Here is a 13,715-nt window from a genome sequence, read left to right on the forward strand (position 1 = left end):
TCATGAAGTGGGGAATGGACATCATTAGCCCCCTTCCGTGGGCACCAGGTAAGGATCAATTTATATTGTTTATGACTGATTATTTTTCTAAGTGGGTAGAAGCCCAGGCATATGAGAAGGTCAGGGAAAATGAGGTCATCGATTTCATTTGGGATCAGATCATATGCCGATTCGGATTGCCAGTCGAGATCGTATGCAATAATAGGAAACAATTCATCGGAAGCAAAGTAACCAAATTTCTCGAAGATCACAAGATCAAAAGTATCCCGTCGACACCCTATCACCCTATTGGGAATGGACAAGCTGAATCTACCAACAAAACCATACTCCAAAACCTTTAAAAAAGTTAACCGACGCTAAAGGAAGATGGAGAGAAATATTGCCCGAAGTCCTGTGGGCATACCGTACAACCTCGAAGTCCAGTACCGGGGCTAGCCTATTTTATTTGGTTTATGGCACCAAAGCTTTGATACTGATCGAGGTCGGGGAACTGAGTATCAGAATCTGATATGCAACAAAGGAATCGAACGACGAAGCTATGAGTACGAACCTGGAGCTATTAGATAAAAGGCGCGAGGCCGCCCAAAAATAACAGATCGAAAGATATTATAATCGAAGGGCCAACCTTTGACACTTCAATACCAGGGACTTGGTACTAAGAAAGGTCATGCTAAGCACACGAAAACCGAACGAAGTGAAATTGGGGCCGAATTGGGAAAGATCATACCAAGTTATCGAGATCGCCGGAAAAGGATCCTACAAGCTCGGAACAATGAACGACGAGCAACTACCTAACAACTGGAATATATCTCACCTGAAACGATATTACTGCTAAGGTACGAGCCCATCCATTTCCTTTTACTTATATTTTAGACTAAATCTTGCAGGTGATCGACAAGCAAAAGTAAGAGATTTTAGGTCTGAAAGCACGCGTTACACTCTTTTTTCCTTGAACCGATTTTGTCCCAAATGGGTTTTCCGGCAAGATTTTTAACGAGGCAGTAAGTAAATCGTGCTAACTTAGAATTGAAGGCCGGCAGTGAACCAGTGACGGTGATCAAAACAGTATTCGAGGTCTCTCTTCGATCAACCTCGAACACTGGGGGGCATTACCCTCCGATATCGACTTTAGCATGGAAAGAGACTTCGGGATTAAAGGGTCTCGATTGATAGGATTCAATGTAATAGCCAAACGGTCAAATGAACCGTGCCCAGATAGACTGCTCGAACCCTAACATAAACCATGTACGTATACATTACTATTATGCATAAGAATAAAGAGAAGTCTCTTCCTTGCAAACATCTTGTCTTTTAAAAAATATTTCCTTTACATTTTTTAAGGAATTCCCTGCTTCTGATCCCCTAAAGGAAATGAGCCCAAGGGCCACCTTAACTTGAGTTCAAATAACCATTCTCTCACTCGGGGACTACCGTCTGGAAACAAACTCGGACGGTCCAAGCTATTAGACCTCGGGAGTATAAGACCTATTAAGCAACCCCCGAATTTTAAAGGCTAAGGCCACCCCCATTCAGGGACTGCCATCTTAGGCAAACCCGGATAACTCGGGTTAGTGATATTAACACGGGACAACACCCGAACTATAAAGGCTACGGCCATATAAACTCGGCTCGGAGACGTCTGAGGCCCGTCATAAAAATAACAAGGCCTTAAAATTTTCTTAACCGGTTCCAAAGGCTATCCTAGACAGATTGTGACTAAAAGTCTAAGTACTTTGGGGAAAGAAAACTTTCGGTCATACCGAACCCCCACGATGCCTTAAAACGAAATAGTTGAAGGCAAGGTTTCTTCGAGTTTCTAAACAAAAACCAACTGTTTTATGCCAAGGCATGTAGATCTTTGCAAATAAAAATAAACAAGGCAAAGAGAAAATTTGAAAACTGTTGAAGGGAAAAAGCCTTATATTCATAATCAAAATTTTCTTTTACAAGGGTCGGACTACCCGATGAAATTTTTTACAAGGGCAAAAAATGGCCTCAACAAAAATACAAATCTAAAAAAGCCTAAGTGGCCTAGTCTCCGACGGGGGCCGCGTCATCACCTTCGGGGACTCCGCTATCTTCGAGCTTGCCCGAATCTTCAGACCCCTCGGAATCTTCCTCATCGGGGTAAGCCAACTTCCTGGCCCGGGCTTCGAATACCTTGGCTTTCTCGATCTCAGCCAGTAGGTCAAAACCTTGAGCTCGAACTCCCTCGAGGGCCTCCCTTCGGGATTGCCACTTTATATGCTCCACCAAGTTTCTCACTTGGTCCTGAGCCGCCTCGACATCGACCTTATGCTGTTCCACCCGCTCATCAGCCTCGGCCTTAACCACAACAATCTCCGACTTGGCCACCTAAAGTTCCTTGGCTAGATTTTCTTGGCTGGAGACCACCGAGCTCAGTTGAGACTGCAGCTCCTCGATCTTTTTGGCCTGTACCAAGGCCTTTTCTTTTGCAGCCCGAAGCTGGACCTCAGTCGAAGCTAGTTGTTCTCGGGCAGTTTCCTTTTTCGAGGCCAGGCGATCCATATTTTTTTTCCATTCTTCGGCCTCAGCTTTCACCGTGTCCACTTCAACCTGGAGCTGCTTGATCTGGTCAAGTCTTTTTTAAACCTGCGGGTTCGGGTCGTTAGCCAATGTGTCTGAACCGTTGTCACTAAGTTCAAATACTCATCTTACCTACTTGACCAGGTTGGCATGCTCCTTCCTAGCCACTTCTAACTCGGCCTGGAACTTCTCACTAAGGAGCTTGTAAGCATCCCTCTTCTCACTAAGCTCCCAAATCTCGGCCTCGTGTTGGTTTAACTCTTCCCGATATCGGAGAAAAGTTTTTTGGTGAAGTACCGAGGCCTTGCAAACACAAAGAAGAATGTTATGATTATTCAGAATTTAATCTAAGTACATAACAAAAAGGCTTTTGAAGTTACCCGATTCAATGCCTATTGAGCCTCGTTGAAAAGAGAAGGGGCCTCCACCTCGTCTATTTTGGCCCGATCCTCTTCAGTCACCAAGCATCAGAGTTAATTGGCAATCTCCATGGGGGCGGAGAGAACCCGGGCATCCTCCGGTATAGATATGATGATTGACCGCTTCCGGTCAAGATCTGCGTTTGGGACTGGGAACCGATCTACCAATCTCGAACTCGAAGAAGATCCGCTAACTCCCGAAGATGACATCTTCTTTGGCACCGATAAGTCACCTAGCCCGGTGACATCTTCTGAGGCGGTAGAATCCATACCATCGAAAAAGTTGTTAAAGGAATCTGTCGCCCCTTGAGGCCCATCGTTTGGGCGCCCTTTCAGCATCTGGGCCTCGTTTATCATCGAGTCGGTGAATGATGGTGACCCAAAAAGATCTATCTCCCCAAGGACGTCCTTCGGTACATTATCTCCTACTCGAGAAGCACCGGCCACGGTCTCTCTGTCGACCTCCTTAGTTCGGTACAAAACGGGCTCGACCCTCTCAAGTTGAGAGGCCTCGGCCACTGCCTCTCTATCAACCTCCCTGGTTTAAGGCAACTCGGTACCTCTCCTCACGCGGGTCATCAATTCAGAGTCTTCTTCTTCTTTTTCGATCTCATCCCTCAACTGATGAAGCGAGTCCGATGGGAGTTCTCGGGCGCTGGTATTTTCTTTAGATTTCTGCACCAGTTACCTCCTCGGTTTCTTCTTTACGGGGCCCGAAGAACTCAAAGCTTTTCTTCTTTTCTTCTCTTTATCCTGCTTCAGATCAGAGGGATCAGTGAATGTGTCGTCGTCACTAGGCAGAGGCCTCATCTCAACAACTTTTGATAAACATGCAAAGGGAAAGTAAAATAAGTTAGAAATCGACGGCGTAAAGATAAGATCGAATGTAACATAAAGAAAAAATCTCACCATGAGAACGGGCCTCCCACCGGCCCTTCAAAAGTTCGCGCCACGCGCGCTCACCCTATGGTTTTTGCGACACGATGCCCTCGACCCACTCTTTAAATCGAGGTACTGCATTCGGCATTCGAGCAACAACTTCATCACATGTAGTCGATGAGAATAAGGGCAAAAGATAAATAATGAACATAACATTAAAGGGAAAGTTGTACTTACGCTTCATGTTCCATTTCTGGGGAAATGGCATGTCTTCAGCCGGGATTAAGTCCAAGGTCTTCACTCGAACGAATTGACCCAACCATCCTCGGTCCCGATCATCGTCGATGCTCGAGAATGGGGCCTTGCTGGTCTGACGAGCAAGTTTTACTAGCCCCTCTCGATAGAGTCGGGGACTATACAGGCGCATAAGGTGATCGATGGTAAAGGGACACCCCTCGAGTTTGCTCACGAAGAAGAATTACAATCCTCCAAAACGAAGGATGAATCTGCCCGAGAGTCACCTTGTACCTTTTGCAAAAGGCTATAATAACTGGATCTAAAGGACCCAACATGTAAGGGTAAGTGTAAACACTTAAAAAATCCTCCACGTGGGTGGTGATCGATTCCTCGGGGGTAGGGACCACTACGAGCTTATCAACCCAGTTGCAGTCATCCTTGGCTTTCTTGAGGATACTATCGGAGATCAAACATATGTATCTCGAGACCGGCTCGCACCGACCCGGTATCAAGGAGGTTTTCTCAAACTTGAAATCGGCTCCGGTTGGGCACCCCGCAGGGATGAACACATTTAGAGGGGGTTCTGGTGTCGGCTCCTCAGTGGCAACAAACGTAACATTTTCAGTCGGTCTCGAGGAAGAAGGGTTTTCTTTTTGAGGAACAGATTTTGAAGTCTTAGCCATTGCTTCTAAAAAGAGGAGAAAAGAAGGTGCTGATGAAAGAGGAGGCGTAATAAGCAGATAACTTATGAAAGCTTTCAGAAAACGAGAAGGGAAGAAGTTTGAAGATGAGAGTGATGAAGTGTTTTTAAAAATACAAGTGCAAATGTTTGAATGTAAAAGTTCTAATGAATAAATGAAAAAGGTATTTATAGTTTTTTCAAACGGCGGTTCATATCCTGAAGCGGCAAACCATTAACTGACACACATTTAATGCCTTGAAGACTGGACCGACGGGATATTTCAACTATTCTTATCACTTACGTCATGAATTTGTCGTCATTTATCAGAGTGGGAATCAGAAGCTCGTATAGTGAGAATCTGAGGTTCCTATCGTTTCTCGTCATTTACTCTCCGAAAAATGAGGGGACTATCTGTATACAGTAGAATCCGAGCTCGCCTATTGCATGACAGACATAAGGTGAAACATAATGGGTTGAAGATCGACCCTGGATTCCATCGAACCTAGGTACGAGGTTAGAACATGCGCCTTCAAAGATTATTGAGTCCGTGACTCCGGAACTGAATCCGACTCCGAATTAGCTCGAGAGAACATCATCAAACCAAAATAACGGAAAGCCGAAATATCCGTAACCGGTCGCGCATCACGGCGAAAATCTCGGCACGTATCAATGAAACCGCTTAATTAGCAAATCATGAGATTTTTTACCTTATATAGAGTTGTAACTAAAGTATGACTCCCCTACTATATAAAGAGGGTCTGATTATTTGTAAAACACATTATAACACGCATCCCAAAGCTATAAACTGTCATTTCTAGTTATTATTATCTCATTGCTCTGTTCTGGCATCGACTGTAGAATTTTTGACTCGAGGGTGATCAACCATCAAGGACAAGATTGTTCAACTTGTGTGGTTTGCATTTACTTTTCTTATCATTAATTTCAATCTTAACCTGATTTCTCATTCTGTATCAAGTTAGATCACGTATCCTTAAAACCGCGTATAAATTCAATTGTTATCCGTTTTTGAGGGTAAACAATGCTTTTTTCAAAAGTGCTTTTCAAAAAAGTACTTTTGGTGAGAATTAGTTTGTGTTTGGCTAATTAATTTAAAAAGCACTTTGAGCAGTAATTAGTGTTTGGCTAAGCTTTTGAAAACTGTTTCTAAGTGTATTTTTCTCAAAAGTGCTTCTGAGAAAAGTGCTTTTGGGGAGAAACTACATTTTTTTGCTTCTCAAAAACTGCTTCTGCTTCTCCTCAAAAATACTTTTTTTTCCTTCTAAAAGCTTGGCCAAACACCTCAATTTTTGGCCAAAAAAATCACTTTTGACCAAAAAAAAAAAAAAAAAAAAAGCTTGGCCAAATAGGTGTACACAAATACATAAAACATTCTGATTAAACCAATCTCTATGTAGAAAATGACGCGGATGAAGTTATCTTCTAAACAAATTGCAAGAATCTTTTCCTTATATTATCAAATGCATTTAGTAACGATTTTTTTGTGTTTTCAGTTTATTCTTTAAATGCATTCAAATTTTGGTTGTCAGGAGCAGCATGGAAAGCGAGGCTCCACACCCACTCTATTAGAGTACAGCATTGCAAATATACAAAGTAATTTATTTCTTAAGTTGAAGTTATTAGTGGCAAAATATTCAATTTAGAGCAAAAGTAATAAATAATACTCCGCAATTATGCAAAACTCCTAATAAATTACTAAAGACGTTCTTATAAAGTGTCCGATTTTGGAATAAGTAAATGATGATATTTTCCTTACCAAATGTACGACTTGCTTTTTCGAAATATATTTGATTTAACAATAGTTGGATACTTGTTAAATGAATTAGATCTAGACATTTTTGTGTGTGATGCCAATGGTGTTCCAACCATTTTATACGTAACTAATTCCAAAAGATACCTGTTATCTCTTACCATATATATATCGGGTAACTTAGATTTGAAACAAAAAACAAATAGCCAGCCAGATTCAATTTTTACTTTTTTCTAGCACGTATACGTAGATTATACATTAATTATATAAAATTATACATGAATTATATATATAATATACATCCACTGAATATATTTAGTTAAGAGATTACGTGAGCGGCTATTTGGATTAATTCTTCAAACAAAAATCTCATAATTTTTATCATTTCATTGACAACTAGGCTAAAAAGAAGAGCATTTGCACAAGTGGCCTTTTCTAAGGCCATTATTAATTTTTTTCCCCCATGTTAATCTAATGAACTAAAATTGTCGAAAAGAATTTTTTTATCCAAAATTAACTAGTGGTAGGTATGCTTATCGGTTGGCTATTTACGCTTGATGATTCGATTTATCAAATATTGACTTTTAAATATACTAATTCGCTAGCCAATCGATAAGATATTGGTTGGTTCGGTATCAGATTAGTGATTATCGGACATTATGAGTCATACGAGTGCAAATAATAATCCAAAAAATAGTCAACATAATGATAATAGGAGGGCGGTAGCATGTGTAAAGTAACAAATTCAAAATTCAAAATAAAGAGGGGGAAAAGGGAAACCCTGCTGTCGGTGCAGTGCCGTTGCAAAGGGAAAATGCTTTACTTTACGCTCCCCAAATAACTAGTAGTTGAAATTCATCACTGTTATCTCTACCACTCTCTTCGTTAAAATCAATCAGCGTTTAACAATGGAGAAATACGAGAAATTGGAGAAAGTAGGAGAAGGAACGTACGGCAAAGTATATAAAGCAAAGGACAAGGCGACGGGACAATTGGTGGCGCTGAAGAAAACTCGGCTAGAAATGGACGAAGAAGGGATCCCACCCACTGCCCTAAGAGAAATCTCGCTTCTTCAAATGCTTTCCCATTCTCTCTACATCGTTCGTCTCCTCTGTGTCGAGCAAATTGACAAAAATGGGAAGCCCCTTCTTTACCTAGTTTTTGAGTATTTGGATACTGATCTGAAGAAATTCGTCGATTCTCATCGTAAAGGTCCCAATCCTAGACCTCTCCCTCCTTCTCTCATCCAGGTCAGCATTACCCGCTTTCTCTTTGTATATTTTGAAATATTTGTAATTTTTCAGATGTATATCTGTACTCTGTATAGAAAATGTTTATTTCTCTGGTTCTTATTGAAATTTTAAATTTGACGAGTTTAGTCTTAAGGTTTTTAGTAATAAATCCTAGTACACTTTTGAAATTACGGTTTAAGAATTTTACTCATATTTTTGAAATTTTAGCGATTTTTTACATGTGTATTTGTACTTTGCATGGAAATGTTGGGTTGAGTTGAAGACTTAAATTGGAATGGATATGTTTATCGTATTGATTGGTATTGACATTTTTTCCATTTCCACCAGAGTTTCTTATATCAATTGTGCAAAGGGGTAGCTCACTGCCATAGCCATGGAGTTCTCCACAGGTCTATTTTAGTCACTGCTCCCTTGTATTTTTTGCATTTGATTAGTTTAGTGCTAGTCAGACATATGTTTTAATCAGATATACGATTGATTTACTTAAGGTCCTATGCTTTGTAGGAGTCTTTAGTCGTGTTAGATTTATATGCTAGTAGAAAATATAAGGAACTTCTAGTACCTTTATTTTATATTGTATAATATTGGTCAGAGATGTGCTTAAATGACGATCCAATCTCAAGTTGTTGGGATTGAGGCATAGTAGTACTAGTAGTTGTCGTAGTAGTTGTGTTTAGTGTAAATTTTGGTCAGTTACTTATTGTTAATCGACCTTTTATTATCTCATGTCAGAGATTTGAAGCCACAGAACCTATTAGTGGACAAAGAGAAGGGCATACTTAAGATTGCTGATTTGGGCCTTGGAAGGGCTTTCACTGTCCCAATAAAGAGCTACACCCACGAGGTTAACAGTTTTCTCTTTCTTCATACTGGCATTGCCAACTAAATCACCAGAAAGTTGGAGAAATCTGGAAGTTAAAATTAAGTACTTGATTAGTGGAATTGCTCATTTTGGGTCTGTTCTTTTTGTTCAGATTGTTACTCTATGGTACAGAGCTCCTGAGGTTTTGTTGGGATCTACTCATTACTCAACTGCGGTTGATATGTGGTCTGTGGGATGTATTTTTGGTGAGTTTGTTTGAGTTGATCATGCTATTTACTCTTGTAGACCAATTCTCTGCTTAAATTTTTTTGCTTCTTTTAAGTTAGAAATGTTTTCTAATTCTTTGCAATGTTCCTGTTATATGATGCTTTGAACCGTACTCAATCTTAGCCTTTTCTTCTCATTGACTAGTTTCTTGTAGCACTGTTTGTTCGATATGTTTTTGACATGATACTTTTATTATGCTATTTGTAGTTACTGATGGAAATTTAGTTAGACGTAAGTTTGTTCTTATATTAAGTAGAACATGTTAGTTCCATGGGAAGGTAGTTTTAAATGCCATATCTTGGTTTGAACTTCGCAAGAAGTTGGTTTTGGGCACTTTATGTTCTTTTAGTGTCACATTCGCATAAAATTTGTGGGCTTTGAGTTTCTTTCGAGATGTCTTAGGTTTTAAAAATACTTTTTGATCTCAAAGGCTGTTTTTAAAGAATTGGTATAATTGCTAGAGTGGTTGAAAAACACCAGGATTTACATATTAAAGTAGGTATGCACCTTAAGGCTCCTATGACGCGCTTACACCCTAAAGCTAGGTGAAGGATAGGCTGGGCCGTCGGGGTGCTTTTGCCTTAGGCAACACTTTAGTGAGTATGTGTCTCATTGGGCTCTTCTTGAAGAGGATGGCATTAAACAATAAATATAACTGGAAAAGAGATGGATTAATTGTTCAAAAAGGCTTATGAGTACATTTCTTACGTATTATGAAAAGGAATTTAGAAATATAATATAAGATAACTAGTTATTTAACCTGAATTAGAAACTTTAAACTGCATTTTTGCATCTAAAATTCAAATTTTGAGTTGGTTTTAGAACTTAATTTACATATTCTTACTTTCATTTATTGTAGGATTTTTCAATTACTTTGTTCATATAATTATTGGTTGTGTTTATATTCATTAATGGTTAGAGATTTAAGCTCATGCTTTAATACCGGTTTGCACTTAAATCCGTAGCAGGCCTTAGAAGCTTTTATACGCTTTTTGCTGTTGACAACAATTGATACAGCATCTTTAGAAGGACTTCTAAAAAACTCGCATTATTTTTACAACTTATTCATTGAAGACTTTTACCATCTACATTTTTGTTGTAACAGCAAAATAGTTTTGCAGATTAAATTCGTGTAAAGCACTTCTGTGTAAATTCTCAAACTGACAATGTACTCTAATTGGATCAAGTGGTTCAGGCCAAACATATATCATGAATTCTAGATAAACTTTTTTCCTGTGTTTACTGGTTTAAGCATTGGCGAAGAAATGGACCTAAGAAAGAAAATTCTATTAGTCCCTGAAGGGGATGGCCTAGTGGTCGAAGGCAAGCTATATTTCTAGTGAAATTCACTCACTCTTCCACTATGTTGCTCGGATTCTTCGAAAATGTTGCCGGGTGCGTGTCGGATCCTCCAAAAATAGTGTAATTTTGGAGGATCCGACATGGGTGCGGCATCATTTTGGAGAGTCCGTGTAACATAGCTCTTCCATACATAGGTTGTTTTAATTTGCTTTCTCTATGTGATGTAGCCGAGATGGTTCGAAGGCAAGCCTTATTTCCTGGTGACTCTGAGTTTCAGCAACTGCTTCACATATTCAGGTATGCCTATGATCTGTCACCAAGTCTTTGCATTTTCCTCTTTTGTTGCCATTTTATTTTGGTCTGGTAGATGAGAGGGGGTTTACCAACAATGTATATGATGGATTCAGTTTTAACAGTAGCTTCTGGCTTTAGAGTAATTGTTCTGTCGTTGAAGTAGCAAACACTTCAGGCAATGCTAGTGCTGAGTGTCGAGGCGAAAATGAATTTTCAAGTGTGCTTTGCACATAAGATTTTTAGGTAGTAACTAGAATTCAGGATATTATATTATGATACCAATTGCCACATTGATAGTTTGGCTTTCAAATATCCTGCAGAATCAAGGATAGAATTGTTAGATTTTCTTTAAGATAGATGGGCTTTAGTATAGCAGCCAACTTTTCTCTTTTGATAAATTTGAATATGGCTAATGAATTGGTTATCTTTACATATGTTTATGTAAACTGGTGAAGGCTGTTAGGAACCCCAACTGAGAAGCAGTGGCCTGGAGTCAGTTCACTCCGCGACTGGCATGTTTATCCAAAATGGGAACCTCAGAACTTGGCCTCTGCTGTTCCAGCATTGGGTCCTGATGGCGTGGACCTCCTCACGGTAAATCTCCATCTCATCTTATGGATAAAATCTTCCTAGTATAGCAGCTTATGTTATCATTCATATACTACTTCCAATTTTTTGTTATTTTTTCGTTCTACTGCTTCTTGTTAGAACAGTAAATGAATAATGTTATTATTTTTGCTTGGTCATGGTAGAAAATGCTCCAATATGATCCGGCAGATAGGATTTCAGCAAAAGCTGCACTTGATCATCCATACTTCGATAGCTTGGACAAGTCTCAGTTTTGAGGTTGCTTCTACTTCTAAGATCAGCCTTAAGGATCACTTGCATCAGTTCATAGGACGTTCTCAGTCTTGAACAATATCATCTTCTTGGTGATTTGAAATTGGCCTTGTAATCTTTTTCGTGAACTTTAGTTTGTCCGAGTGTAGAGATTAGAGAATGCAAGTTAGGTTTTGACATGCTATATTCTCATTTGTGCTTTGAAGCTGCAAGTTAGGGATTTTATCAGAGGAATTTAACGTTCTTTTTGATCACACATGAAAAATTGGCATTTGATCTTTCTTTTTGGTTCATTATTTTGCTTCGAGTTCTTGATATCTGAAGCAAGTTGCTGGGCTGCAAAAATGATTTCTGCTGGCTTATACTTTGTATACAAGTTCCAATTTACCACACTTCATACATTAAACACACGTAAGAACTTAGAAAGAGGGAATTTTTTATATATCCTTTTGGGTTATTGATTAATGCAGACTTACAAATGTGGTGGTATTAGAAATCGCAGGAACCTTCTCACTTATCATAATGTGTAGCATAATATAAGCATAAATTGTTTGTTCGTAAAACGGTGCAGTTGAATTTGTACATGATTTCTAGACAAGTGAACTAATTTGATCCTGAAATAATGCAATAATTGAAGAAATGTATAATACTTAGCCTTGAAATGTAGATGAAATAGTAGAGATGACAGTTTCGGGAATAAGGTTTTCGAGCACATCAATGATGAGATCAATGAGCAAGAAAATAAGATTGTATTAGGCTTTGTATAGAATATAATATAAGTTTTGTCAGAAAATTCGTGTCCTTTCCAATGATAACTGAGCTCACTATTTATAGTTATGTCTTGGGAAGAAGGTCATATGACCGTGTCCTCCTTTAATGTCAATTATGAGGGTCATTGATGAAGACGTAACGGTGAACATAAATGCCAAATTCTCCGTAACGGACCGTCGCTCTTAATGCTGCATAATATTCCCTATTAAATGCTATCGGGCGCAGAGTATTTAGTACACCTTTATGAACGTTATCCTTTCTAGTGACAAGTGGAATGGCTGCGTCCAGTCTTCAGCCATCCTCGTCTTGGGTTCCACGTGTCTTCCCTTTATACGCTCAAATGTCATATCATATTTCACCCTATACAGATAGTCCCCCTACTTTCCGGTGACATAACTTTGTGTTACTGGGAAGTTGGTAGAAATACATTTTTTGGCGGGAATTACCATAACTTCCTTTGAAGGTTCCTGACAATTAATTAGACGCACGTCTCTCTGTATTTAATGCCCCGAACATGCGTCATCCCATGATTCAACACAACTTTTGCCGATTATCAAGGTGATCATGGCCACGAATTTAGCCGCCAAAATTTTACTTATACGCGACATTCTTTTCCTTTGCGTTTCATAATTTCTCGAGCTTTTGATTTGCATCTTTATTTTCCATCCTTTCTCTAATCTCTCTTCAAACACAACATTTCCTTCTTTTTTTTCAATGGCTTCTTCCTCCAAGCATGCTGGTTCTTCAAAGAACAAGAACAAAGTCGAGAACTTTGCTCCTTTAACGGTGGATTCCATCATCCCAAAAAAATTCAGTACCACAAAGGACCTTGAAGAGAAATTCCCTCCTGCTAACTCTCGTACATGGGCTATTAATAGGTACCCTTCTTCCATTCATCCTTCCAGTTGGATATCATTGCTCCTGATCTATCGGAGCGAGTGACCCTTCCCAAGGAAGGTTTATATACTTTTACATGTATCCCTTTACTTTGGGTGGGTTTTCTTTGAGTGGAGAGCTTGATTTCGTGATTGCGGAGTTTTGCCTTCGCTACCAAGTGTGTTTGGCACAGGTAAGTCCTTCAGTGTGGAGGACGGTTGCCTGTCTTTGACGCTTGTGCCAAGAAACTAGAGAGGAGCTAATCTTAGCTCATATAATGAATCTCTATTCTCCCAAAATCTTCCGTGGGAGAATGATAAACCTCTGCAAGCATGGCCATCATGCTTTACTATCTAGCATGGATGATGATACCGACCGTGGGTGGATGGAACGATTCGTTGCAGTCACAACCAATGACATCATTCCAACAACGGCTTCTTCTTTTCCGGTCGTTTGGAACCGCACTTGTAAGCTCTTTGTTTAGTATTTCTTTTTACTAGATATTCTTTTATGGCCATATCAACTCTTCACCCTTCGCATGTTTCAGCAACTCGATGGATCCCACCGGTGGTAGAAGGTTTGGACCAGTGGGTTCAGAAGATCTTGAACGTTACGACGCCAGAAACTCGTTTGTGGAAAGAACTGGCCCTTAAATACGGGTGGAAGGCCAAAAATCATGGTAATTCTAGTTTACCTTGCTTCCATTTTTTTGTATATGGAGAACTTGGTTGAATTCTTCTGACTTGTTCACGAAACT

At 39.5% G+C, this 13,715-nt stretch overlaps 1 protein-coding gene across 1 annotated transcript; it reads left to right on the top strand.

The window, feature by feature from the left end:
- Positions 1 to 7,332: 7,332 nt before the first annotated feature.
- Positions 7,333 to 11,592, top strand: LOC107816968 (cell division control protein 2 homolog C-like). The gene is given in 7 exon segments (NM_001325987.1): positions 7,333 to 7,782; positions 8,113 to 8,174; positions 8,518 to 8,629; positions 8,760 to 8,853; positions 10,405 to 10,474; positions 10,927 to 11,065; positions 11,224 to 11,592. Coding segments are annotated over 7 exon segments (912 nt in total). The 5' UTR covers positions 7,333 to 7,440; the 3' UTR covers positions 11,317 to 11,592.
- The last annotated feature ends 2,123 nt before the right edge of the window (positions 11,593 to 13,715 follow it).

This window comes from Nicotiana tabacum, chromosome 24 (genome assembly GCF_000715075.1).
Source record: "Nicotiana tabacum cultivar K326 chromosome 24, ASM71507v2, whole genome shotgun sequence".
In the NCBI taxonomy this organism is placed as follows: domain Eukaryota; kingdom Viridiplantae; phylum Streptophyta; class Magnoliopsida; order Solanales; family Solanaceae; genus Nicotiana; species Nicotiana tabacum.